The sequence below is a fragment of the Gossypium hirsutum genome, chromosome A05 (assembly GCF_007990345.1).
Source record: "Gossypium hirsutum isolate 1008001.06 chromosome A05, Gossypium_hirsutum_v2.1, whole genome shotgun sequence".
NCBI classification, from domain to species: domain Eukaryota; kingdom Viridiplantae; phylum Streptophyta; class Magnoliopsida; order Malvales; family Malvaceae; genus Gossypium; species Gossypium hirsutum.
Window position 1 is genome coordinate 14,271,842 of NC_053428.1, and position 26,131 is coordinate 14,297,972.

A 26,131-nucleotide genomic window follows, 5' to 3' on the forward strand; every position below is an offset into this window, starting at 1 on the left:
ATGAAGTTGCTTCAGCTCGGCTTTTCTTTTGACGATGACACTTGATGGTTTCAGGAGATTGTTATATAGACGCATTCCACAGACTTAAAATAGAAGAAAGATCGGGAGGGGGAAAAAAGACGAATTTGGCTGGCAATTTGGACCAAAACAAGACAAAATTATTTAAAGATAGGAATTTAGGTGTGTTTTCTAATTTTATTTCCAGTTTTTGTTGTATTAACCACCCCTGAAAAGGTCAAAAGATAAATTATCTGACATTCGAAACCAACATCTACAACATTTTCAGTCCATCTCAAGATTGTAACTTCTTTCAGTACCAAAAATTTGGTTCTAGAAGAAAGGGTTCATTTCATATGTAAACTATTGTTCATATACCATATAATCTGTTATACAGATTCTGACTCGGGATAATTTTAATTTCTCTGTTACCTTTTTATAGTTCTTGTTTTACATGAGATTTCAAAATATGCAACTATAGCAAAACTGCTGGTTCTACACTTGCCATGCTTATATTTCTTCAAAACCCTAATCTAGCTTTTGGAAGAACGATGCAGTTCTTTGGAGTTGGATCATCACCTGCAAGCAACAGAATGCGTGTGGTAAGGCAAAACCAAAAGTCGAACATGTATGTTCATGTACGAAACAAGCCAGGATGTCAATAACATCTTACCTATGTCTTAACAATCGACGCCCATGCCTGTTGCACCAGGCTGTTCAACCTAGTAGAAGTTACTGTTCCTTCATTGAGTTTTTCAGCTGCTGCTCCCATTTCATGGACAAATTTTATAGACTCGGATAGTCGATTGAGTAGATTAATCAGGGCAATCACTTCGTTCCGTTGCAACTCCAACTATGGGTCAATGAACCAAACTTTAGTCCAAATGAAAAGTTGTACACCCATGCAAAGAGAACACATAAACTAGTTGCCAACGGCAACCTAGATAAATCTCACGATACAAAAACACAATCAAAAGATGAATAATTAGCAACACCCTATTAACTGCAACAGAGAATGAAGACATTATACAAGACATCATCTTGTAGACAGGAATTCATAATTTTAATGGCTTCAAAAGTTCCATAAGCAAAATTCTAGCTCGTAGAGTTGGAAAAGTAGGAACTCCTTACTGTCTGATGCGAGTGATCTTCACCATTAACAGAGAAAAGTATCTTCAATGCAGTTCCAAGACCAAGAACCTGAAGCTTTCCCCAAAGTCGACATTTCTCACACCCTACACAGTCCATCAACGCACTGCAAACCAAATGCAATTATTACATCATAGCTACACAAATTAAATCAGTGGCACAGATATCAAACGTCAGAAATCAAAGAGAAAGATGAAACAGTACATTAAAGTTCTTCTGCAAGTGAGGGTTAAGAACCTAATGAAAGTTAAAATATACAATTTCAGATTTCATTTCCTCTTGAGAATGTCGAAGTTTTCAATGAATTCAGCCATCTTAATGTGTTGACGCAAGTACGATTTAAGTAAATATGGTTTCTCATTTTATATGTTCCAACTTCCAATGCATAATATAGAAATAAGAAATTGTCGCTTTTTAAATGCATTGCCAACAAGGAAATTAGAGAAACCTGATATTTTTGAACTGAGCTTGTATTTTCTGCTTCAGTTCAGGTCCTCTTTGTCCTTTCCATAATTTAGCTTCATCAAATGGAAGTGGGCATGCAGCTTGCAATTTTGGATTATAAAGTAGCTGTCTCATTAGGGAATGTGTTTTCAGGTCCTCGGTTGGATTACCGGTATCGTATTCAGCTTGTTCCAAGTAATCAGCTGCCTGCAATGCATCAAGCAACCTCTAGTAAAATAACTGACTCCAGAACTAATAAATACTTGACTAGTAAAAATAGATTTATTAAGTACTTGGACTCATGCTACTCACCTTTGTCACAGCTCGGAGCACAAAGAGGAATGTGAAGTATAAGTTCTGCACACGATTTGGATATCTTAAAACCCGATTATACATTAAGTCAAGATTATGGCCCCACTGAAATAAGAAAATAAAAACAAATAAGATAAATATCCATAGAACTATGATGCACCTACGAATAAAGATACACAAAATTAAGAATTTATACCAAGTTTGTGGCTTCATCAAGTAGATAATCAGAAGCTATATGGATCGAAATAGATGAGTGAAGTCCAGAAATCAATTTGTAAAGTATTTTTTCCTCTTGGCACAATTCTTCAGCTGGATCTGCATAGCAGAGAAAAATTTTAAAAGTAACTTCTGTGGAGGGAATAAAAAAAAGTGACTCATCAGTATATTCCTATCTTCCAGTAAGGACAATTGTAACAAAGTGGACATGAAAGAACATAAATCATGCCAATCGTGGTAATTAATAAATTCTTCAAATAGCAAAAGAATCCAATACATGAACATTTGCGAGCTTGTTTGTGTATGTCAGAGAGAGATGGTAATTTCAGACATGATATGATTACACAACACTAATGTGACAACACGAATACAATCATGGTTGTGGCAAATTTATAAGACAAGTGGTAAAAATATATAAAATTTTATATAATTTTATAATACATTAAACATGATTATAATGTGTAAAAACACACAAACATGACAATCTGAATACATAAATGCCAGATCTAGAGAATAGGGAAGATGGAATCAAAAGCCAGAAACACCAGTATTATGAGACAAGCCTGGTCGCAAATATATTAACACTAATAAAGACTATGTATCAGGTTCTGATCAGGAGATCAAAACTCACAGCAAGCTCCTTAAGACAATCAAGTACAGAATTAATAAAAGGAAATACAATATTAGTTATTACTCAAAAATCAAATTTTTAAGGAGTAAGGGCCTAACGCCTCTAAATGTACAAAAAATGCTTAGGTGACCTGCATTCACTCACGCTTTACAGAATAACAAGTGAGAACTCACATTTGGGACAGTTCTCCGAGTACACAGCATCCCATATTCTTCTGGCTGATGGACCAGTGTAGCCAGTGTAGCGCTCCGGGTTCAGTTGAAGGTTCACATATGTCATCTCAGCTGCAAAATTGAAATTGTTTAATAATGGGCAAGTTCAATTTTTTGGAATATATTAAAACACCACCATTCTCACTGCAAGTCTTTTTGTAACTAGCATTGCCAAGAGAGCAACACTGAATCTTAACTCATTGCAAAACATCAATTTAACTATTAATCTCAAGGACACAAACATGGAGCTTGAGAGCATCCAATACATAAAAACTGGCAAAAAAACTTAAATTAGTCTGAACTGTCAAGAACAGATTCGGACTCACAATTATCAGTCTCATCATCATATGTCCAGGGGTTATCTGTTTCTGTCCACCCTCTAAAAGCTTTACTATCTAGTGTGCGGTCAACAGCAGCCTGCGGCTTTCCTTCTTGGCACTTAAGGTCATCTGATGGAAGGCCATGATGGTAGGGCTTCTTAAATAATTCAGGGAATTCATTTTCTGGACATTCACAAACACTACAATCCCGCAAACGGCACATACCATCATCGGGCCAAAATGGACAGTTACACCACAATTTAACCTGCCCAAGGCAATAGAAAAAACTAGGATTCAAAAAAAAAAAAATCAGGTAAGGGATCTATATAGAGCATGATTTTCAAATGGGAGCAATCTGTTCTTATTCCTTAATTCATTCCATGTTTGCATCATAATAATTAGACTTCTCAACAACTTAAACTAGTGTGCATTTTTCATTTTATAAACATGTTAGATTTCAAAACTTGCACAAGTCCTATGATCACTTCCTTTGCACTCTACAAGTACGGCAAGTATGAATATTGCATTGAAAATAATATCAGACAAATGAAAATGGAAGCTCAAACTACATAGACAGAATACTATAATTACTGAACAGAATTTTATAACTGCGGAACACGCCATTTACCACACCATTTATCTGATAATTTCTTGTAATTAACTGCAATATATAAACATTTCTATTGGAAAGCTTTCAGGTCCCAGCATCAACATTGTGAACATTATCTCTAAAATAACAAACTAAAATATTCACATAATATTTCAATCATAGAATGGGTATTGGGCATTAATCTAACCTTGAAATACCGAAAAAATGGGGTTTTAACAAGATCCTGAAGTAATGGATGTAATACTTCCTCGTTAAGATGGTCAACAGTCTCATAATCACAACAACAATCCTCTACAATCCCACTATACCTGTGTTTGTCCTGCACAAATTCAAGAAGAGTCATTGCCATACCAAAAAAAAAATAAATCAACTATCTCATCATTCAACCTAAACAGAAAAGAGGGGTTCAACAAAGGAAACAACTTTTCAAGAAATTCATGTAAAAGCAACTAAGATATTCGTAAGCCAGAAGTTAGGTTCACTAGAAATACATAAAAGTGAAACAGAGTACTTGAATTTGTATCAATTAGACACATAAATGTGAAAGAGACTACATTTTTAGTACCCAATGAATTCATCTAAACACTACTAAAAGCTTACAAACAGAAGGATAAGATCACAAGAATACGGGAATGAGTAGTTGAATTTGGCGCCAATTTAATAAAAATCAAAGTGAAATAACATAAAATTCTTTTTTCATTTCATTCCAACCACGTCTTCCAATTTAACAAATTGGAAAGAAGAAAAAGAGGGGAGAAAAGAGAAACCTGAGGACAATGACAAGACTTGCTAAACTGTCCAGATTTAAAAGGGATCTTTGGTGTACTTCTTGAAGCCAAAGCGATAGCAAGGAGAATCGTAGTGAAAGCTCCGATCACCCATCTCCACTTCATTTTATCCCCCTTCTTGATCTTCTTTACTTCTGATTCCACCATCTACCACCTTTTCGACGAAGTAAAAGAAAAAGGATCCAGAGCACCAAAACTCCGAAACCCCTTGTTTTGTGTCCTGCAATTCAATAGAAAACAAGAAAAAATGGTAACGATACTAATTCTGTTAGAATATAGTCGTGATGAAGGTGATGGAATTTCGTGCTTTGGGTTGTGTTATTTGCAAGAGTAGGTTTTGGGGTTAGAAGACGGTGAAAATCTGGGATTTGAAGGGGATCAAAGAGAAGAGAGAGATGATCTAAGAAATCTCTTGGTGTTTTGGTCTCTGGTTTTATTTCTTTGTAGTCTGTACCGTTTCAAACCATTGGAACACGGAGAAAATGGAAGGGGGCGATATGGTGCTTGAGGGTGCACCCAATTTAATGTAGTACCTCTGAAATAAAAACAGGAACAAGAACCTTTGTGTGTAAGAAACAGATATAACATATTCGGATTTTCATAAATATTCATTTTTTTTCTAATTTTAAATTTATAATTATTTTTCGTAGATGTGGTATTAATTTAAAAACACATTCATTATTCATACAACGAAATATATAAAAAATCATTTTTATTTAATCATAATATATATTTTTAATATTTTATTTTATTAAAACTATTTATAAAATTTTATAAATTTAATAATATCGATATTAAATATATTTTATATTATTTATTTATAATATAATTATTTTTAATTTATAAAATTTCAATAACTTATTTTTTTAAATTAATTATTTATCCAAATAAAAAAAACAATTACAAATCTTAACATTTTGAGTTAATGAATTCTAAGGATATTTTTTACTATACTTAAATTATTGTGATTTATATATAAATAACAAACTTAGATGTGATGAATTTACTTACACCAATGTAAAATTAAATTTTTGTAATTTTTTACACCATTAAATTTATCAAAATATATGTACTTGTCATACATGTATATTTTTTAAACAATATGATATTTTTAAAATATTACTTATATTAATATATATTTAATATTTGAAAGTATTTTACATAAAATGAATAGTTATAAATTTTTAATTTATAACAAAAATATTATACATGATCCACATAAATGAAGTGTAAAATATGACAATTTAATTATTAAAATATTAAATATGTAAAAATTACAAATAATATAAAATTATTTAAAATTTACACAAATATAAATAAATCCATACCGATCTATATTATTGCTGTTTATATCAGTGCATTAAAAAGATGTGTAGATATTTGACAGAGGAACATGTCGTTTTGAGTCGGTTTGTTGAACCTGACTCGCGTTGACCATTTAAAAGAAAACTTTGAAATGCATTTACCAAATCCAGAAATTAATGAATAAATAGACACTAAAAAAGTTAATGATTTTTTACTTGAATTTGTTATTTTCTATGTTATATTAATATTAAAATAATATGTTTCAAGTTAATTACATGAAAATTATATATTACATGTTTATGAACAATTAAACAGTAAAATGCATTTTTTTATTAAAATTTAAAATGATACATTAATTAAATATAAATATAAGTATCACTTAATTTTTAAATAATTTTCTTTTCTCAGTAGAGCAATCATAAATTTTGATGGCCAAATTAGGTGGAATGTAATAACATTAAATTAATATGAGTGACTAAAATAAAAATTTAATAAAGTTAAATGATTAAAATAATAAAATAGTTGTCAATAAGAGTGCCCAATTTACAATTTTTTTTTATTTTAGATGCCTAAATTGAAAACTTACCAAAATTGAAAGATTAATTTTTTTTTTAGATTTTAAAAAAATTTTAATAGCTTTCATAATCTTTAGATTTTTTAAAAATATATCTTCAAATTTTTAGGATTTTTAACAAAATGTAAAAAAAAATTCTATTTATTAGAATTTGAAATGAATTTTAAAGGAACAAAGATAAAATTAACAAAAATTGTAAATGATTCCGCCAATTTTTACAATTAACATGTCATCAACTAATAGCAAAACTACATGGATGTTAGCGAAAGGATCAAATTATTAAATAAATAAATAATAACCTAATTTCTCAAAATTAAAATAAGGGACTAAATTTTAAATTGTTAAATAATATGTAGAGGTGAGTATTCAATCGAGTTGAATCGAATCAAAAAAATTTTAGTTGATTCGAGTCGAGTTAACGAATCTTATTATTTGTACTCAATGTTACGTTTGCATGAACCGATTATTTAACTGGGTAGACGAAGTACAAGATTATTTAACTACGTAAACAATATAATAGTTTTATTTTTTAACTTAATGGGTAAACATTTAAAAAAATGTAGTTTTAACTTTTAACTTTAGAAAAGGTAAACATTTATCAAAACGACATAGTTTTGCCTTTTCTTATTTAGATTTTCGAATAACTCGAATTGAGTAATTCATATTCGAGTTAAATCGAAAATTTTGATTTTTTTTATTTGAGATAATCCGAATAACTCGATTAACTTGAATAACTCAAACTATTTAATTAAAAAATTTAATTTTTTTATCAAAATTTTCGAATCAAATCGAATTTTACTCATCGTTAATAATAAGAGACTTGACTGGGCTGATATTTAAGGGGGAAAAAACCTTCAAAATATTGTTAGTTTAAAAGTTGGGCCTATTAATGGATTGCTTTTAGAAGATTCAAGTGAACAGGATCCGGGTTTTGAACCAGTAACACTCGCCTGACTCTATCATATTATAATTTATCTTTTAAAAAAATTATCTAAATTATTTGTTATTTGGCATAATTAGATTTGTTAGGGTTCTAATCATCTATGTAGGTTAAAATAAGGTTCTTATTTTTCGCATATTTTTGTTTTTGATCGAATATTTTCGCATACTTTGGTTGGCTCTCAAATAGAAAAAAACTAAAGTACGAAGGAAAACAAAATTATAGCATCAATGTACCGTTGGATATAACAATCACTGTCAGACAAAGTTTGACAAGCAGTCAATGTGGAGAAATTAATTAACATAATTAAAAAAAAAATTCCAAACAGAATTGGGGGGCTTCATTCATCATGATTCTGTTCTGTCTCAGGAAATGAGAAAATCATGGTCTGCTTGTATTTTTACCTTATTATATACAATCATGGTCAAATATGTGTCATAAATCCCCGGAAGAATATTAGAAAATGATTGGTAAATCGACAGTGTAATCATTAATTTACTGCGACGAATTTCACCACTTTTATTTTCTTCATCACTACAGACTACGTAGTTGAGACAGTGAAAGCTTTCACATATGGAAAATAATTATTATGACCATCTAATTTTCTTCTTCATATCCGCTCGCTGCATGCCATTTATATAATTTGTATTTCAATTCACGCTAATTTTTCTCTGTAACCATCTTTGCAACTTCAAAAATCAGTGCTATTTTACATTACAAATTGCTTTAATTAGAGGGAAACTTGTGTAAGTAAGGAGTGCGCTGCAAAAGTAAGCAAGAAAGAAATCACATAGTACTCCTTTTATTTCACGCCATCTGACTATCACTGACAACCTAGATAGCCGAGTGAGAGGTTTTTTTCCTTTTTTTCTTGAAGAATTAATAACAACAGTCCATCATTTTCCTGGGGAAATTTCGCTTGTCAACCCAGGGATTCACAATTCCTCATGATATGCATGCATGCCATGCATTCCACATTAACCATTTATCCTAAGCAATATTATGATATATCATATATCCCTATTTTGTTCCCCCCACTTTCCACATGGCTCTTCTTCTTTTTCTTCTTTCTTTATGTGGCCGGCGATCACTTCATCATATATTCCGGCAAGCTTGATGGATTTTTTTTTTCTTTGTAAAATGGAAAGAAAAAAGAATAGTAGTATAAGATTATTTCTTCTTTCTTGGATGATGATGATCACATATACCAAGCTAAAGAAAATTTTGATACTAGAAGTCATAGATTTCTGTAAAGAAGAATTAAAGTTGTGAATAATAATAAGATGAGAAAATCTGTAAGTTAATGCTTAGTAAAAAAAAGCTGACAAGCACGAAATAAGCTCAGCTCACATTGGCGTCACTCCGTACTCTGCACGGTAACCCTAGCTAGCCAGTTATTGTTGAAAAAGAAAGCTTACACTATTTTAAAACCTTGTATTTTAATTAAAAAAACGAAAAAGTAAAACAGATTGCAAATCATAATTCATATATAAATCTGATAAAATATAAACGTAAAAGTTAATTCATATAATAATTAAGAGTTAGCTAGGCCTAGGTAGACCAGAATATTCCGGTAAACTGTTGTTAAACATTGGAGTGTTAAACAAGAGAATCAGAGCCAAAGTGCGCCAGCTTCTTTGAGGAGAGGGACCAATGTGCCATTGATGTGGCAAGCCATGAGGGTTTCAATGCCACCAAGGAACTTGCCACCCACAAACACGGCAGGGACAGGCTGTCGACCATCAGCGACGAGCTGGAAGAGGACGGCTTGGATATCAGGACCGGCTCCATGGTGATCAAGCTCGATGATGGTGGGACCAACGCCGAGGCCGAAGAGGAGGCGTTTAGCCACAGTGCACATGCAACAGCCACTCATGCTGAACAGAACTACTGCGTTTGTGGAAGCCAGCTGCCTCACTATCTTGTATGGATTGTCAAGCATCATCGTTGTTGCTGATGCCTCGGTTTCTATCCCTATGTTGCTTGCCATCCGAATCCCAGTTTTGTTTGTCACCTGCATCTTTGGGTTCGATCACAACAACAAAAGATAATAGCAGAACACGAATAAATATGTGAACAAACTTTTGAAGGGAAAAAAAACGAAAGAGTTTTTACAGGTTGAAGAGAGGAAGGGGATGATGAAAACCAGTAATAAATGAGAAGAGTGGTGAAAATGGAATGTGAAATGAAGAGCTTTCTTGTAGGTATATATTTTGAAGCTGAGAATAGAAAGATAAAACGAAACAGTGACAATTGACTCTGATCGCTTTTACACTGTGTACATATATATATATAATATAATATAGAAGTATTAAAATAAATAAATAAATAATACCTAAAAAGGTTTGGGAAAAAATATAGATACAAAAAATAGGTTTGGATAAAAAAATAAAGGCCTTTTAGAAAACAAGCCAGGTCTCAGTTAAGGTATTTTTGGCCCGGGCCCGACCTCAGACTAGCTAGAATTCACTAAATAAAAAAAATGTTTTTTCTTTAATATTTATTTTCTTATTGTTTTCTCCCTATTTTGTTACCATTTTACTATTATATTGTTACTATTTTGTTGTTATTGTTTGGATATTGTATAAAACTTATTTTATTGTTAATTTTGTTATTATTTGATAGACATTTGTTAATTTTGTTATTATTTTAGAGACATTTGCTTATTAAGTTGCATCTATCTTAGTGTTATTTAAGTATACATATTTTTAAAAATTTATTTTAATTTGTTGAAAAATATTTATTTTGATGTTTTTAATATTTTTGATGTATTATATATGTTTTAAAATTATATAAAAGATAATATAAAAATTAATATAGGCGGATCAAGTCGAACCCAAATTTTAACATTTTTATCCGAGTCTAATTTGGATAAAATTTTAAACTCATTTTTTAATTGTGTTAGACCTGAACTTAGCAAACGGGCTAAAATTTAAGTTGAGCCGGTCCAGGGCTATGCACACATCAAGATTAAGCCGAAGAAACACCTCTAGATTAGGCCAAAGAAATACTTTTTCTTTAGGGTAAAATGAAACATTCTACCATGCTAGGGGTGCAAAAACGTGAAAGAAAGAGAGACCTAGAGAGAGAATCAAAGATATGAAATAAAAAGAGAATATGATAAAACCTGAGAAGAGAGAGGTCGAACCTGAAACTGAGTGGGTACGCCCGGCAAAACCTGACGGGGAGGGCTTAAGCTCTGCCAAAGGTTTTTTGTTTACCTTCTAAACAGTGTACGGACAACAGTCTGTCACTCAGTAACCCTTCCTCCTCTACTCATCCAACTTTTGAGGCATGCCTTGCTTTCTTTGACGTGCAGACCCAAATAGCAAACTATATAATAAATAATATTATACTACTTGAGTTTCCACTTTCGATTGATTATTTTTTAAATGGAAAAAAAAAACCTTGTTAGATATTTCAAAGTAAAACCCGCCTGCAGTCAAACAACGAAGAAGATCAAATACATTAAGTAGTGTGAAATGGATGAGGGTGGGGCCAGGATGGTAGTGGGACCCTTCATATATGAAACACTTCCAAAATATCCCAACAGAAAAAGGATTGTTGTTCACGCCAATTTCAGACAAAGAACAGAACACTCTCCTTTAAGAAAACATTAAATAAAACTCATGTTTCTTTAATAATATTATATATATTTTTTCTCTTTAAACTCGTGTCCTATAGTACAAAGTACGGGAATTTTTCTATTTTCTTTTATGGGAAGAATTTCAATTTTCAGTTTTAGGAAAAATAAATGAACGGATATAAATGAAAGAAAGGCTTGGGAGGTGCGTTTTAAAACTTTAGAAACATGTAGGGAAAACCGACAAGCCGACAAGGAACGACTGAAACGCCGTCGTAGGGGAGGCCAGTACGTCGCTTTCCTTATACGCAGTGGCAGCCGCAGGAGGAGGGGTTTGTCCTTTGCTTGCAGTGGCGCCGTCAGATTATGCCCTGTCTGTTATTTTAAACATCATCCCTACGGCTCTGATTCGCTACCCCTACCCCTGGGCCTGCCCTTCCGAATCCTACATTTTTTTAACATGCAACTAATTTCTATCTTTGTCATTTTTACTTTTTTCTAATGATTTTTTAAAAGTTATTTTATGCCATAATATTTTTCTTTTTTTGTTCTTCAAATCGTGTTTGAGATTTTTGGAAATGTTTAGGTAAAAAAATATTTAACGAGCAAAAAATAAATAGGTTTCTAATATAGATTGAGCTCGTATTTAAATATTTGAAATTTAAATTCTATCTAATTTAATTATATATATGTTATAACTTATATTATATTAAATTAAATATATAATACTAGCCTTCAAAATTAAATATACTATGACATAAATATTAAAAAATAAATTAAATTGTTTAGGTTTGAAATCTTAACAAATATATAGATAGAATCAAATAAAAATAATTATATTTTTAAATAAATCTATATACTATATATAAAATTAAGTGATTTTTTTTTACATTATAAGACAGGGTTACATTATAGTTTTAGTCTCACTATTTTGTATGAATTTAAGATTTGATTTTTATATTTTAATTTCTAACATAATTTGATTCTTATATTTTTGTAATGTTGTTAACTAGTCCAAGTAATTAATATTGTTACATTTTTTATTAAAATATTACATGACTATATATAATTTAAATGCTCCAAAAGTTTTAGAGATTGACATATCGTTCGAGTTTACATTGCTTTTTTCTTTTGCTTTTTTTTTACATTATAAGGCAATAATCAAATTTCAACATTAACATTTATTCTATGCTGAAATTTGGATTGAATACATATACTCTAATTTTTTACAAAATTTGGTCATTCTACTTTTATAATGTGATTAGTTAGTTTAAATGATTAATATTGTTAATGTCAAGTCATTTTTCTTAACATTATTCCAACAAAATTAAATCGACATTTTCAATGCAAAATTTTTTTGTTATATCACCACCAAGTTTTTTAATTTTAAAATTGTAGAACAGTGAATTTAATAAAAGAAGTTTAATGGTAGTAATAGCTAGACTTTAATTTTTAAATTTGAGAAGTATGGAGACTAGTTTACTAAAAATAAAAGTAAATGGGTTAAATTTCAAATGACAAAGTGTATAGAGACTTAGAGCGTATTCTAACTATAACACCTCCTACCCGTATCCGTTGTCGGAATAGGGTACGAGACATTACCGGAGTTTACTGAACATTTTCAGATAATTCCGAATCATTTATTGTTCATATATTTGAAAATAATCATAACGTCCTTCAATGGGCCCTCGAAGCCCAAAACATACATTAAACATTCAATTCACATAAATATACAATTCAGACGTTCAATAATTCAATTCAAGTTGCATGAACTTACTTCGTTTCTTGTTCGTGTTTATAATTTCACTAATTCGAAAACTTTTTTTTTCCACGTTCAAGTCTCATATTTGAGCTGCCCGGATTTTCATAAATAAGTTTGATCATCATTTTTATTTATTTCATATTCTGATACGTTCAATTAATGCTCTAGGCAAGATTACCACTTTACCCCTGAACTTTTGATTAATGACAATTTCATCCTTAGGCTAAGAAAAATAAAGTTCTTGCAATTTAATCCTTTTTTGAGCCTAATTATTCTTATATATTGATGACAGCCCATGAATTCTATAAAATAACAAAATTTTCCATAATTTCAACACTTTCAATTTAATCCCTAAAACATGTTTTCACCCGATCTTGATCTAAATTAATAATTTCATTCAATTTTGTAATTTAAATAATAAGATAATCCTTTTCATGCAATTTAGTCACTTCTGACATTTTTACAAAATTACCCATAAAGTTTTACTTTTATTCAATTTAGTCCCTAAGCTTAAAACACGCAAATTAGCCATGCTAGCTGAATATTCATATATATTTTCCTCCTCCTCCTCCTCTCCATTCCACATCCTTGATGTATATATCATGCTTATAAGTAACATTGTCTATAATTTCACTATTGACTTATATGTATATTCAAAGCTATCCATCCGTATCATAGTCACTAAATTATTTTTATCTTAAGATACAGAACTCCAAATTAAGATTCACTAATTTTCCCTGAAACTAGACTCACATATCTTCTTACCATAAAATTTTCAGAATTTTTGGTTTAGCCAATAAGTACAGTTTATTCTTTAAAGTTACCCATGTTCTGCTGTCTGATAGTTCCGACCCTTCTTCACTAAGAATTAATTATCTCATTGTACAAGATTACCACTTATTTCTCTTGAAAATAGACTCATTAAGTATTTTAAACATATAAATTCAAGCCCTTAATTATTTTTCTCCAATTTTTGATGATTTTCCAAAGTCAGAACAGGGGAACCCGAAATCATTCTGACATTGTCTCACTAAATTTATTATATCTCACAATTCACAATTCTATTGCTTATACTGTTTCTTCTATACGAAACTAGACTAAATAAGCTTTAATTACATATTTATTCATCCTCTAATTCGATTTCCACAATTTATGGTGATTTTTCAAAGTTAGCCTACTGCTGCTATCCAAAACTATTTTAGTGCAAGATGTTTATTTACTATGTTTATACCACCCTTATTTTCTTTCTCTACATTATTTCTCATTACTTTCTCTTATTTTCTCTTCACTAACATATCAAGAACATAAAACCATATATAAGAAAGCTCTACATTAACATCAATTCCATGCTTTTTCAATAATATTAATCTTAAAAATATATTGAAATCTTGATGTTCTTACCATGTCCCATTGATTTCAATCTTTAACTTAATTTTCTCTCTCCTACAGCTTCTATTTATTGAATCTAACTTATATTCTAGCTCCCCATAATCTCCTTGTGATCTTTCTCTCTTAATGGCTATGGAAATTCTTTTGATTTCTAGGTGAAAATGGTGGATTTTTAGTGAAAGGACCAAATTGTAAAGAAAGCGAAACTTTCGTTCTTTCTTTCTCTCTTCTTCTCACGTTGGTTTGCATGGGAAAGATGATGAAAATTTTTCATCTTTCCTTCCTTTTATACTTAATAAATAATAATAAAATAATAAAATATCTTATTAAAATATTAATAAAATAATATTTATCTAATTAATAATTATAAAATATCATCAACATCATCATTACTTTCTAGATTTTTTTCTCTTCCAATTGACCATTCCCTTTGTAATCTTTTAAAATTCCATCATTGAATTATCACATAATTTGGTAAAATTATGATTTAGTCCCTCATAATTCTTTTCCTATTCAATTTAGTCTTAATTCATCCATTTTCTTAGTTTTTAGATCATTCCACCCTTAAAATATTTTCACTGTTAGTCCTTCAACTTTTTCATATTTACATTTTAACCCTTCAAATTTTGAGTATTTACTCTTGTGCAAGAAAACTTTTCTCAGTTTAACAATTTAGTCCTTTCTTGAATTAATATATCATAATATACTTTCCAATGTTGACATAACTTAGAATTTTCCCTTTTTGTCACTTTATTTCTTTATTTTACTATATTAAGAATAATATTTTACTGTAAAAATTTTCGGGATATTACACTAACATTCAAGTTTTTATTTGTAATTGTCAATGTTGTTTGAACACGATCGGACTGGTCAATCGGACCAGTTGGACCGAGATCCGACTGAGGGGGCAGTCTAAAAAGTGGCTTTGAATTGGCTAGACTAAGAATTGGTACGAACTGATTGAACAAAAAAAATTAAATTTTTTTAATTTTAGTAATTTTTTAATTGGACTAATGAATTGGTGGCCTGACAGGTTCAACTATCAGTCAGATTTTAAAAAAAATTGATTAAACCCATTGTGAAGCATGGAACCATACAAGTATAAATAACATGGGAGGGTCTAAACGAACTTGAATTAATTAATTAAAAATACAGACAAATTTAAGTAAAATTTTAGACCTATATTTCACGCTAGATCTAAGCAATTATATATAATATTGATATTATGGTTAGGATTAATCAAAATCCGACCCAATTAATAAACAACCAACCTATAACCTTGTTAGGGGTTTTTTATTTTTAATATTTAATTAATAATGAATATTTTAAAGTTAATATTATTAAATGAGATAAAAATAAAATTTATGATCCTTTTTATTTAAATATTATAATATTGTATATATGAAATTTTATTTATTATAGGTTAAAACTAAATTGAAAACATTTCCTCACATAGGTAGTAGTTTTTTTTTCCATCATTTGGTCATGTATGGATTCTAAATCAATTTATGGCTCAAAATGCACCCCAATCAATTAAATATATTGTTTAATAATAAATAATTAATAATATAAATGTATTTTTAAAAGTTTTGTTTTTGCAAGGACGAATATGAATACTAAGTCAATAAGGGAGAAATGATTATATAGAACTTCTTTCAACATTTTTGTATTCTCTTATTTTCTTGCATATGTTTTTTAAATATAACCATGTATTTATGTAAAAGAATTAAATTGTTAGACAGGGTTGAATAAATTAATATTCAGAATTAAAATAAAATAATGATAATTTTACATTAGTAGTATATTTTTACTTTTCATCTACATGGAAAAGTAAATTTTGTACCTTTTATCTAAAACTAGTTGTCGCTGCACTCTATGATTTTGGACCCAAAATTCTCTATAAAAATTTATTTTGAAGAACCGTTAATGAGTTAATACTACGATATACAAAATGTATTCAAACTCAGATAAAAAATGGTTGATAGATATTGCATAAAAAAATTTGTTTCTTTGATACGTAATATTTTATTACACAATTACATAAAATTATGTTGACGTTAGAAAACATATAAAGCGCAGGTTGTTTATACTAAATTTCTGATATATAAATGGTTTATTTATTTATCCTTGTAAGCAAAGATGAATGACCTTGTAGGGATTTAAAGTCTAGATTTTAAAACTGTCGATGTAGAACTACAATAATTTGTTTTGTTATATAATATTAACAACTTTATGCATACTAATCCTATGTACGCTAACATTAATATAGATTTATCTTTATTTATAAGCATAAAATATATATATATATATATTATTAATTAATTTTTGTAGTATAAATGGTGGTTATCCCATACAAATGAAAGTTATATTCTACAGTAGATCTCTAAAAAGTTCTTGGGTCTAGTGAGCTAGCCTGTGTTGTTTTTCTGGGTCATGGGCTACACCATTTCACATTGAAATGACTGGATATAAGCATCTATATGGATTAGTTTGTAGTCTTAGAATAATTAAAATTATTATCTTAAAAGCTTGATTGTTCAAAAGAGAGATTCCTTTTTATATGTAAAAAAGAAATGACGGCATAAAGAGAGGAGGAAAATTATTTAAGTAAACAAAGTTAATTGATATTGACACTTCAAGGTTAAGAATTGTCCACAATATCGCATCATAAATTTAAGGAAAACATTACTAAAATAGTAGTGGATAGATTCAGGAAAAGAATCAACTTTAGACACTCTTTTTATCTTTTCTCTCACTTTATGTTTCTTCTTTTAATAAACAAAATTAATTTTTTTACATATTTGAAAGTAATTTCGAGAATGATTCTTCAAAAAATATATATATAATAGAAATATTGAATATAACTTTGGATGTGTTATATTTCATATTGAAACCTAAAATCAATGACTAAAATATAAAAAAAAAATCAAAATAAAAAAAATACCAAAATAATTTCCTTTTGATAATATACCAAAACAAGTTTAATATAATTACATTTTAGTATCCCGACCTTTATAATCTTGAAGACTATAGCCATATAACTTAACTTGTCCCGTAAATTACTTTTCAACGCAATTGGCCTCCATTTATTGTATGGTAAAAAAAGGTGATTTAAAATTTTAACTATTTCATGTAACTTGAATATTTAAGTTTGAAATTTATTATGTACAATAATATATATATACATCTATTCGAGTTTTTATGACGTATAGTTATTATTTGTAGGTTTTAGTCTAATAACTAATTAGTTCAGTTCATCAACTTTAGTCTGGATTGTATGATTATTTGAATAGTCAGTTTATACGATAAAAGAAAATTAATTTTGCATTATAAAACAAGAAAAGCACATATAAAAGACATGATTTTAGAGAATTAAGTATTTTTAAATCTAAACAATACAAATGTTTTAAATCATTCACGTGCAACAAACATGCAAAAATTAATAAACATTAAATGAATAGATTAAGAGAAAGATGTGAGATGGTAGGATACCCATATGGTTTAGGAGAAATTAAGGAAACTTCTTGTCAGTACTCCTGAATCATATCATATCATATCCATACATAAGAACTGTCAAAGCTCATGTAATTATATAAAGCTGTGTTGGTTCCCATTCCTCTTTTAGACATCGGCATGTGCTAAGAAAATATTATTGAAAGTGACCCACCATGATTGTGTTGAAGAATCTCTTTGAGAGAGGCTTAATTTCATAGGAAAACATTTCCCAAGTATATTTACATGCTTTTAAAGTCCAGATGAATTGCATAAGAATATATAATCCTCAAAATGAAATGGTTTTTTTTTGTTCTTTTTCCTTTTTGCTTTTTCATCCTTTTGAATTGTCTATCCAATTCCTTTTAAAAGGCTTGAATTTTAATCGTTATAAATGAATTATTGCTTGGGATTTACTCAAATCAAATGCAAGTTAACATGCATGGGTTTTTAGCAAATAATGATATGATTCTTGTTTTGTTTAGTTTTATTTCTATGTATGCCTGATTGATCCATTTTTTCCCGCAAGTGCTTAGCAACTTTGATCTGTCTCTGTGGTCATAGAACAATACAAGGCAAAAGCTCCCATAAATCCCACTTTTCAGTGTATAAAATGTATATTTCATGATAATAGCTGAAAAGTCATTTTATAAAAAGTAAGGCAAATGAAAGGGACATGTTTTGTCTTACAAATTAAAAAGGTTTTAGGACTGAAACTTTGATCCGTCCCTTAAAAGTTGAATACCAGCACGCTAAGAAAAGAAGGCAGAGGAATCTGGGACTTCGATATTTTTCTTCCATTAAACTGCAAAATCCAACTTGCCATTTGCTACTGTTAGGTCAATACATGGCAACTGGGGTTGGATGATGAACCAATGTCATTTGCTATTTTTCATAGCTAAAGTTGAATGATGATAATAATATGTAGTTTAATAGCATACGTCCATTTTGAACATCCAAGGACCGCATTACAAAGTTCCTTCACACTACGTGCTGCTGATGTTACTTAATGAACGAACAAAAATATACTATATATAGTACAGAAATTTTATCCCTTGGTAGATTCTTTTTAAAGCTCGAAGATGGAAAGTGAATTTCTTTTTCATAATCTTATTTTGTGGGAAAATACTAGGAAGCTTTATTTCGTAATAATGCCATCGATAATTCAATTTATTCAATATATGGACCTAATGATCTTAATACCTAGTCATACTAAAAAAAAGGCTGAAAACTCAATGATTGATCTTAAACATGATATTCCAGAGCAAGGTTCAACTATGATCATCATCTAATTAATAAAAATATTAATTATCTAAATTTAATTATAGAAATATATTAATATTCTAAAATATGCTTTCCATATAAAAGCTGGGATTATATATAATTGGTTTTTTGAAGAAAAAGAAAAAGACGATTGAAGTTTATATTCGAGATGTTAATGTTTAGAATATCCTAATTTTGAGTTTGCTGTCTCCCAAAATATTTGTCAACCATGTTGATTGGGATGGTTCACTTTACTTTGTTTTAATCGATAGAAAACAAGTGAACTTTTAATTCTCTTTAAAAATGATTAATTAAAAAATTATTTTCTTGGATAATAAATTTAATTTTTTAATTTCAAATTATTCCACATAGGATAGGAGGTGTCACTTAATGGTGAATTAATGGTTTTAGTAACGGAAGGACTTGACTGATATAACCTCCAAGTTTTGGGATGTAATTAGAATATTTTAAAGTTTGAAGACCAACTTAAAACGGTTGGTGAAATTTGTTCTAAAAATAAATTGTATAACAATTAAGGGCGTGTTTCTTAATCTTGTTTAATTAGCGTTTATAATTGTTTTCACAGGGATCATGCACTTAAGCAAGCAGACGAAAAAGTTGGTCGACTCTTCAGTCTTCACTTAGGCTGAGATGTTCAAATACACAAATCCTTCTTATCTCCCCGATTTCCCTCATTTTTCTCTTTGCTTCTTCACTCACCCTCTCTTTCTCTCTAATTTTCTAGGAAACCAGAAACAAAACTAAACCCCATTGTTTGACTCCCTCTATCTTTCTATTGCCCATCTAAACAATTCCATTGGAAATTATAAGCTATATATATATTGGTGTGTTTTTGGGAGCTAGAATATTCAAGTAATTTGCAAAATCTTTTAGCCTTTGTAGGGGAGAAAATGGAAGGAGGGATACATACAAGCACTGATACCTCAGCTTTCAAGGAATGTCTCTCTCTAACATGGAGAAACCCTTATGTTCTTCGCCTTGCTTTCTCTGCTGGAATTGGTGGCCTTCTCTTTGGCTACGACACTGGTTCTTTTTCTTCCTTTTTTTTTATGCATCTCTTTGATATAATTTTTCCTTTTTCTTTCTACGACACTGGAAATATATATATAGATATATTTCTTGCAGGTGTGATATCTGGTGCTCTCCTTTACATTAGAGATGATTTCAAGTCTGTGGATAGAGAGACTGTTCTACAGGTCACATAACTTTACATATTTTGCTTCTACTTTCATGTTATGAATTTTTTGATGTAAATGTTTCCAGGTTCTTGTCTAAATTTCTTGGTCTATCTGTCCATTTTTGGACAATGATTGTCCGTTTAATGGATCTGTCTTTACTTATCCCAAGTAGATACAACACCAACCGCTCTTACGTAGACCCTTGAAATGGCTAAACTAGCCTTTGGCTATGCAATCGGTTACCATTTTTTCATCTAAAAATGCTGGTAAATTGGTGATAATCCCACTGGATTGTTGGCTTAAACACTGTAAACTCTCTATAGCTAAGTACAAGTCTTTGGGGCCTCTGGTTTCGTTTAAAGTCCTTGTCCCAAGCTTGTTTATTCTGATTTGGCAAAACTGTTTGTCGTCAACGTTTTCTTGGATTTCATCAGAAATATTTTCTTTTATAATCATTTTTGCCTTTACAAAAAATTGACATTTGAACCTTTTCAACAAATTTCTGCAGTTCGCGTGACTTGAATTGATTATTGTTGTCTTGAAAAGTTCACTTGCAGATATACAATAAAACTATATATATAAAAGACATGACTTGGGCTGTTTGAGATTGGGCTTTTGTTCAATACAAAAGAGAATGTTCTCAAAACCCAGACACCCTTGAAACTGGAACAGTTTACTATCAGGGAATTTCGTTCAAGCGCCGAGGCAACTTGGCAGAAACGAATTCTGGGTCCTTCCATCGCCATGTAGCAACTAATTTACTACTAGCTACTTAAGCCATTTTGATTACATGACCAGTTTTTTCGATGTATACATGTAACAGGAGAGCATAGTGAGCATGGCAGTTGCTGGAGCCATCATTGGAGCTGCAGTGGGTGGGTGGATGAATGATCGATTTGGAAGGAGAAGAGTACTTATCATTGCTGATTTCTTGTTTTTTGTTGGAGCTGTAATCATGGCCTCTGCTCCTGGTGCTGCTTTTTTGATTGTCGGCCGAATTTTTGTTGGACTCGGTGTCGGAATGGCGTCAATGACTTCTCCTCTTTATATTTCAGAAGCATCCCCGGCCAAAATCCGTGGTGCCCTTGTTAGTACCAACGGATTTCTTATCACTGGTGGCCAGTTCCTGTCCTACCTTATCAACTTGGCTTTTACCAAAGTAAGCTACCAAAACATGTTAGCAAATGATAGCCCTCGCCCCCAAAAAACTGAATAAATGTTTTTGTTCAGGCACCAGGGACATGGAGGTGGATGGTTGGAGTTGCAGGATTTCCAGCACTTTTGCAGTTCATTCTAATGTTACTTCTTCCAGAATCACCCCGTTGGCTATACCGCAAGGTTCCCTGAATTCTAATGTTGCATGTATTTGGTCTTCAAGCTTCTAAATATTGATTATTTGTCGTCTTAATAAAAAATACAGGGAAGAGAAGAAGCAGCCAAAGTGATAATGAGGAAAATTTACCCAGCTCATGAAGTGGAACAAGAAATTCAAGATTTAAAGGAATCCGTGGAGGCTGAAATCAAGGAAGAAGGGTCTTCCGAAACGATTAACATTATTAAACTGTTGAAAACCAAAGCAGTGAGGCGAGGGCTCACTGCTGGCGTAGGACTCCAAGCTTTCCAACAATTTGTTGGCATAAACACAGTCATGTATTACAGTCCGACCATAGTTCAGTTAGCTGGTTTTGCCTCTAACCGGACAGCTCTCCTCCTTTCCCTTGTCACTGCAGGCCTCAATGCCTTTGGCTCCATTGTCAGCATTTACTTTATTGACAGGACAGGGAGGAAGAAGCTGCTAATAATTAGTTTAATTGGAGTGGTGGTTTCACTTGGTGTATTATCAGGAGTTTTCCATGAGACCACAACACATTCTCCAATGGTTAGCAGGGTTGAAACATCTCACTTTTCAAACATTACATGTCCGGATTATAGTTCAGCTTTAAACTCCGGTGCTTGGGATTGCATGACGTGTTTGAAGGCTTCATCTCCAGATTGTGGTTTCTGTTCTTCACCAACAAACAAGGTAAATCACATGGAAAAACAAAAAATCCAAATATAACTTTTGATAAAGTCGCATGTTTTGCCTTCATTAATCAGTTCTCGTTATTTCAGTTGCTGCCAGGAGCTTGTCTGATCTCAAATGACGCAGTGAAGGATACGTGCCATAAAGAAACTAGGCTATGGTACACAAGGGGATGTCCAAGCAAATATGGATGGCTCGCGCTGATCGGTCTGGCTCTCTACATCATATTCTTCTCACCTGGAATGGGAAGTGTCCCATGGATAATGAACTCTGAGATTTATCCACTCAGGTTCAGAGGATTATGTGGGGGAATTGCTGCAACAGCTAATTGGATCTCGAATCTCATAGTGGCCCAGTCCTTTCTATCACTTACAGAAGCAATAGGAACATCTTGGACATTCCTAATATTTGGGGTAATCTCCGTGGTGGCTTTACTCTTTGTGATCATCTATGTGCCAGAAACAAAGGGGCTGCCTATCGAGGAGATTGAGAAGATGTTGGAGGGTAGAGCTTTACACTACAAGTTCTGGGAGAAAGGTAATAAACCACATGAGAAGAGCCAAGCTACTTGAATTTGGGCATTGCATCTTCAATTAGTTTGATAATCAAAGCTGCTATTTTCCTCTCTTTTCTCTCCACAGAACTGATCTCAGTGTGAGAAAATGGCCATACATGTTCTGTACCAAGCTTCTTCTTTAAGGCATTTCTAAGTATAAAGTATTTTATACGGTAAATAGCAGTACTTCAAGGGCATGAATTAACTGTCAAATGTAACTGCGAACTACTTTTCAATATCATAATTTTTTTTCTACAAAAAGACTCTTCTGAGCATCTCCTAATTATTCAACCAGGTATGAACAGCATGAGGTCATCAATGCAATTTTGTCTCATCAGATATATTGCATTCTCATTAAAGATAAGGCAAACATCTACTAATCATTGCCCAGGATTGTGATAGAAACAACAGATTAGTTCTTCCCTCTTCCCATTTTTTTCCTGCTATTGGGACAACATGAAAATATCTAAATGCTTGGATTGCTAAAAAAAACTTGTGTTCGGGGGAAAAATATTATGGATCCATGCCTCAGGCAATGTGCCCTGCCAAAGTGAGGATCTTGACATGCTTTTTCTGCCTCAGCTCATGCGGAACTGGCCCAAAAACTCTGGTCCCTATTGGTTGGCCTTGCTTGTCAACAAGAACAACTGCATTGTCATCGAACTTGACCTCACTCCCGTCACAACGACCCCGCTGCATGGCAGCACGCACAACCACACCATATACCACCTTTCCTTTCTTCACCTTTCCATTAGGCATGGCTTCCTTTACAGATGCAATTATGGTGTCTCCCAATCTTGCCCCTTTCTTCCCCTTCAATGCTTGTATACACATTACCTTTTTTGCCCCTGAGTTGTCCACTACTTTGAGAACAGTTCTCATCTGTATGAAAGTCCTTTGTTGCTGCAGAATGAAATGAAATATAAAGGTTACCTATCAAAGAAAATATCACGAAGGCAATTATCATAGAACCATGGAATATTGTCAGGACTTAAACCATACACTTACAATATTGAACATTCAAAAAAATTCTCTTCACTCTCACATCAAGCTACAAGAGTAATTATCCTATTCCAATAAGCTATGTGGATCCTAACAAAAGACTCAAAAAATAACTTTCGTTAACAATAGGTTCAACTCCTATCAACATCATGAAATCATATTTAAGTAGTTCAGGCTGCCATCCTATCGGGCTCATATGCAGCTCTTCAAAAGCTGTCTCAATGGTTCTTACTTCTTATACACGTTTGATGCTTAAGAAACAGATAGGAAGTAAGGGAAAACTTTAGTAAAAATTTGATGCTCATTAACAATATGTTTATCCCTTTGAACCATTTAGGCTAATGAGACATGCATAACTTCAGACTAGCCCATAAAAAGTGACATCATGACCAACCTTGTCAAAGCTGTTCCCACAGGCTTGTCTATTCCCGGAGATTTGGGAAACTTGATCTAAATTTCCAAGGATAATATTAATATAGGATGAACACTAGCATGTGCTCCACGTGAATGATTCCATCAATTGCAGTACAAGCTTAAAAAGAAACATCATGCTAGAAAACCTTGCTGACCTGATACAGGAAACTGCCAAATGTTGTCTCTCTTGATGTGATTGGTAAATTAGAGAAGTTGTTTCGAAGGCCATCCATCAATGAACGTCCCACTGCATATACCATAGAGTCAAACAAAAGCTAGAGAAACAAGACTAGATACAAAATGAATTATGAACATATAGGTCTCTTAATCTTATGATACAAAAACATATTTACATCAATTGTGGGAGGAACAAAACCAATGTAGTTCAGCGGATAGTCAGATTAAAAGCATTAAGAACCTAACCAATGGTTCCCGGCACTTATCTAGAAGACGTAAACAGGTAAGAAGAGGGGAAAAAGAAAAACCCAGCATGATAGAATAGATACAAACAAAATTCATAAACAGGTCATCCTAAAATCCCACATAGTAAGAGTCTTCTTAAAGCTATCCTCATCAAACGAAACATAAGTGACTAAAAGAATCATAAAACACAGTGAAAAAAGTTTCAAACACAGAATTGTAGACAGGATACAAAATGCTAACGAATCACCAAAAGACTTCCATATGAAGATGTGCAAGAAGCAACACTATTGAGACTAGATAAGCTTCAATAAGTTCCAGCAAACCCCATCTCAACCCCTCCAAAAAATAATATCGTTGAATTTCCAGGGTTCAATGGTTAAAAACCTTTATTCATTTCGGTCCAAACTTATAGCTAACTAGAAGAATTTTTCCTCTATATCAATCAAAGAAAAACTTACACAATAAAAACTTAAACTATATGCATATGGACGTAGTTGGATCGGAATGCTCTGTAAGCTATTCATAGAAGAGGTGGTAATCTGAAAATGTCCATTAACAGAAAGAAAGGACAACAAAAACCCTTAGAAAAAAACTAAAAACGCCCACACCAAGAAAAAATCACATGACATACCCCTGGAGCATCTGGAAGCTAAGCTTGCAGCCATCTTCCGCTTTTTACTTAATTCGACAGCCTTAAACAAGGGAAAGAGGAAAATGAGTGAAAAAATTAGAACCCTAGGACTATGAAGTAGGGACTTGAAGGAAGAAGGAGATTGGGTTTGGGCTCAAGCTTAAGTAGGACTAGCCCAACACATTATATATAATTACTTCAAATAAAAAGGTTTCCCCTTTTCGCTGAACAGTCTATCAATGAAAATAAAAACAAATTCTTGATTTTGAATTAGATATGAACATTCTTACGAAATCAAAACCCTGCACTCACTGACTTACGTCATCAAAGTTTGTCGACATCATAAATTACTCATGCAAAGAAGTGGGCAAGTGGGCAAAGATTAAAAAAACCTATAGAGTTTTTAATGGAGTTACACTGTTACAGTTGTGGCGGATAGCATAGCTACCCACACTTGTCAATTTTAGCTTTCCTCCCCACCCACCACCAGGAAACAATATTTATTACCCATTTCTAATTGTAAGCTTCAAGTGTGTGTGAAGTTCCCCGCAATGTTAGTGATTCGACTTAGGTAAATAAATATAAATATGTTTTTTAACTTTAAAACAATTTCTTCAGCCTGGGAACACCATCCAAACTACTAAGTTATCAGCATATAATTTTCATTTCTCCATACAAAATTATAACACGCAGAAGCTCGTAAACAAAGTCAAATTCAGGAATTATATGATAGTGTCGAGATAAAATTTAAAAAAATTGGGGTCAAAGCTAAAAAGATTACATTTAAATGTTTTAAATTGAATTGTAAACTTATAAGAAAGACCAAAATTGCAATTTGTCCATTTAAATATAATTTAAGAGCGTTTAAATTAAATAATATGTATTTGAGAAGTACT

General features: G+C 31.6%; 4 protein-coding genes across 5 annotated transcripts; 1 reads left to right on the forward strand and 3 right to left on the reverse strand.

Annotated features, from left to right (window-relative positions):
* Positions 1–323: 323 nt before the first annotated feature.
* On the reverse strand, positions 324–5,230 carry LOC107959968 (endoplasmic reticulum oxidoreductin-1). Its single transcript, XM_016896150.2, has 10 exons — positions 4,659–5,230; positions 4,079–4,210; positions 3,288–3,546; positions 2,923–3,033; positions 2,099–2,217; positions 1,903–2,007; positions 1,595–1,797; positions 1,129–1,252; positions 671–850; positions 324–576 (listed from the first exon to the last, which is right to left on the reverse strand). The coding sequence occupies exons 1-9, from the start codon at positions 4,824–4,826 to the stop codon at positions 671–673; spliced, it is 1,401 nt and encodes a 466-aa protein (XP_016751639.1). The 5' UTR covers positions 4,827–5,230; the 3' UTR covers positions 324–576.
* Positions 5,231–8,977: 3,747 nt separating this feature from the next.
* On the reverse strand, positions 8,978–10,891 carry LOC107961491 (glutaredoxin-C9). Of its 2 annotated transcripts, none has more exons than XM_016897607.2 (2): positions 10,647–10,891; positions 8,978–9,518 (listed from the first exon to the last, which is right to left on the reverse strand). In XM_016897607.2, the coding sequence occupies exon 2, from the start codon at positions 9,516–9,518 to the stop codon at positions 9,111–9,113; it is 408 nt and encodes a 135-aa protein (XP_016753096.1). In that variant the 5' UTR covers positions 10,647–10,891; the 3' UTR covers positions 8,978–9,110. The 2 variants fall into 2 exon arrangements, with proteins under 2 accessions (XP_016753096.1, XP_016753097.1); XM_016897608.2 differs by having other exon boundaries at positions 8,979–9,512; positions 10,647–10,888.
* Positions 10,892–19,550: 8,659 nt separating this feature from the next.
* LOC107959966 (probable inositol transporter 2) lies at positions 19,551–23,026 on the forward strand. The gene is made up of 6 exons (XM_016896148.2): positions 19,551–20,034; positions 20,134–20,204; positions 21,010–21,345; positions 21,417–21,524; positions 21,607–22,209; positions 22,299–23,026. Exons 1-6 carry the CDS (start codon positions 19,899–19,901, stop codon positions 22,779–22,781), a joined length of 1,737 nt encoding a protein of 578 aa, XP_016751637.2. The 5' UTR covers positions 19,551–19,898; the 3' UTR covers positions 22,782–23,026.
* Positions 22,967–25,556, reverse strand: LOC121229379 (50S ribosomal protein HLP, mitochondrial). Its single transcript, XM_041113544.1, has 3 exons — positions 25,236–25,556; positions 24,337–24,428; positions 22,967–23,668 (listed from the first exon to the last, which is right to left on the reverse strand). The coding sequence occupies exons 1-3, from the start codon at positions 25,267–25,269 to the stop codon at positions 23,294–23,296; spliced, it is 501 nt and encodes a 166-aa protein (XP_040969478.1). The 5' UTR covers positions 25,270–25,556; the 3' UTR covers positions 22,967–23,293.
* Positions 25,557–26,131: the final 575 nt, after the last annotated feature.

What these genes read in the sequence shown, in the direction of transcription:
- LOC107961491 (XM_016897607.2), bottom strand. Translation starts at nt 9,518, where the DNA reads ATGCAGGTGACAAACAAAACTGGGATTCGGATGGCAAGCAACATAGGG.
- LOC107959966 (XM_016896148.2), top strand. Translation starts at nt 19,899, where the DNA reads ATGGAAGGAGGGATACATACAAGCACTGATACCTCAGCTTTCAAGGAA. An exon ending in TCTCTTTGGCTACGACACTG is followed by an intron (nt 20,035 to 20,133) that starts GTTCTTTTTCTT and finishes TATTTCTTGCAG; the next exon opens with GTGTGATATCTGGTGCTCTC. An exon ending in CCCGTTGGCTATACCGCAAG is followed by an intron (nt 21,525 to 21,606) that starts GTTCCCTGAATT and finishes TAAAAAATACAG; the next exon opens with GGAAGAGAAGAAGCAGCCAA.
- LOC107959968 (XM_016896150.2), bottom strand. Translation starts at nt 4,826, where the DNA reads ATGGTGGAATCAGAAGTAAAGAAGATCAAGAAGGGGGATAAAATGAAG. An exon ending in AGTCTTGTCATTGTCCTCAG is followed by an intron (nt 4,211 to 4,658) that starts GTTTCTCTTTTC and finishes GAATTTGTGCAG; the next exon opens with GACAAACACAGGTATAGTGG. An exon ending in TTGATGAAGCCACAAACTTG is followed by an intron (nt 2,008 to 2,098) that starts GTATAAATTCTT and finishes TTCTTATTTCAG; the next exon opens with TGGGGCCATAATCTTGACTT.
- LOC121229379 (XM_041113544.1), bottom strand. Translation starts at nt 25,269, where the DNA reads ATGGCTGCAAGCTTAGCTTCCAGATGCTCCAGGG. An exon ending in AGCTTCCAGATGCTCCAGGG is followed by an intron (nt 24,429 to 25,235) that starts GTATGTCATGTG and finishes TGGTATATGCAG; the next exon opens with TGGGACGTTCATTGATGGAT. An exon ending in TTGGCAGTTTCCTGTATCAG is followed by an intron (nt 23,669 to 24,336) that starts GTCAGCAAGGTT and finishes TTCATTCTGCAG; the next exon opens with CAACAAAGGACTTTCATACA.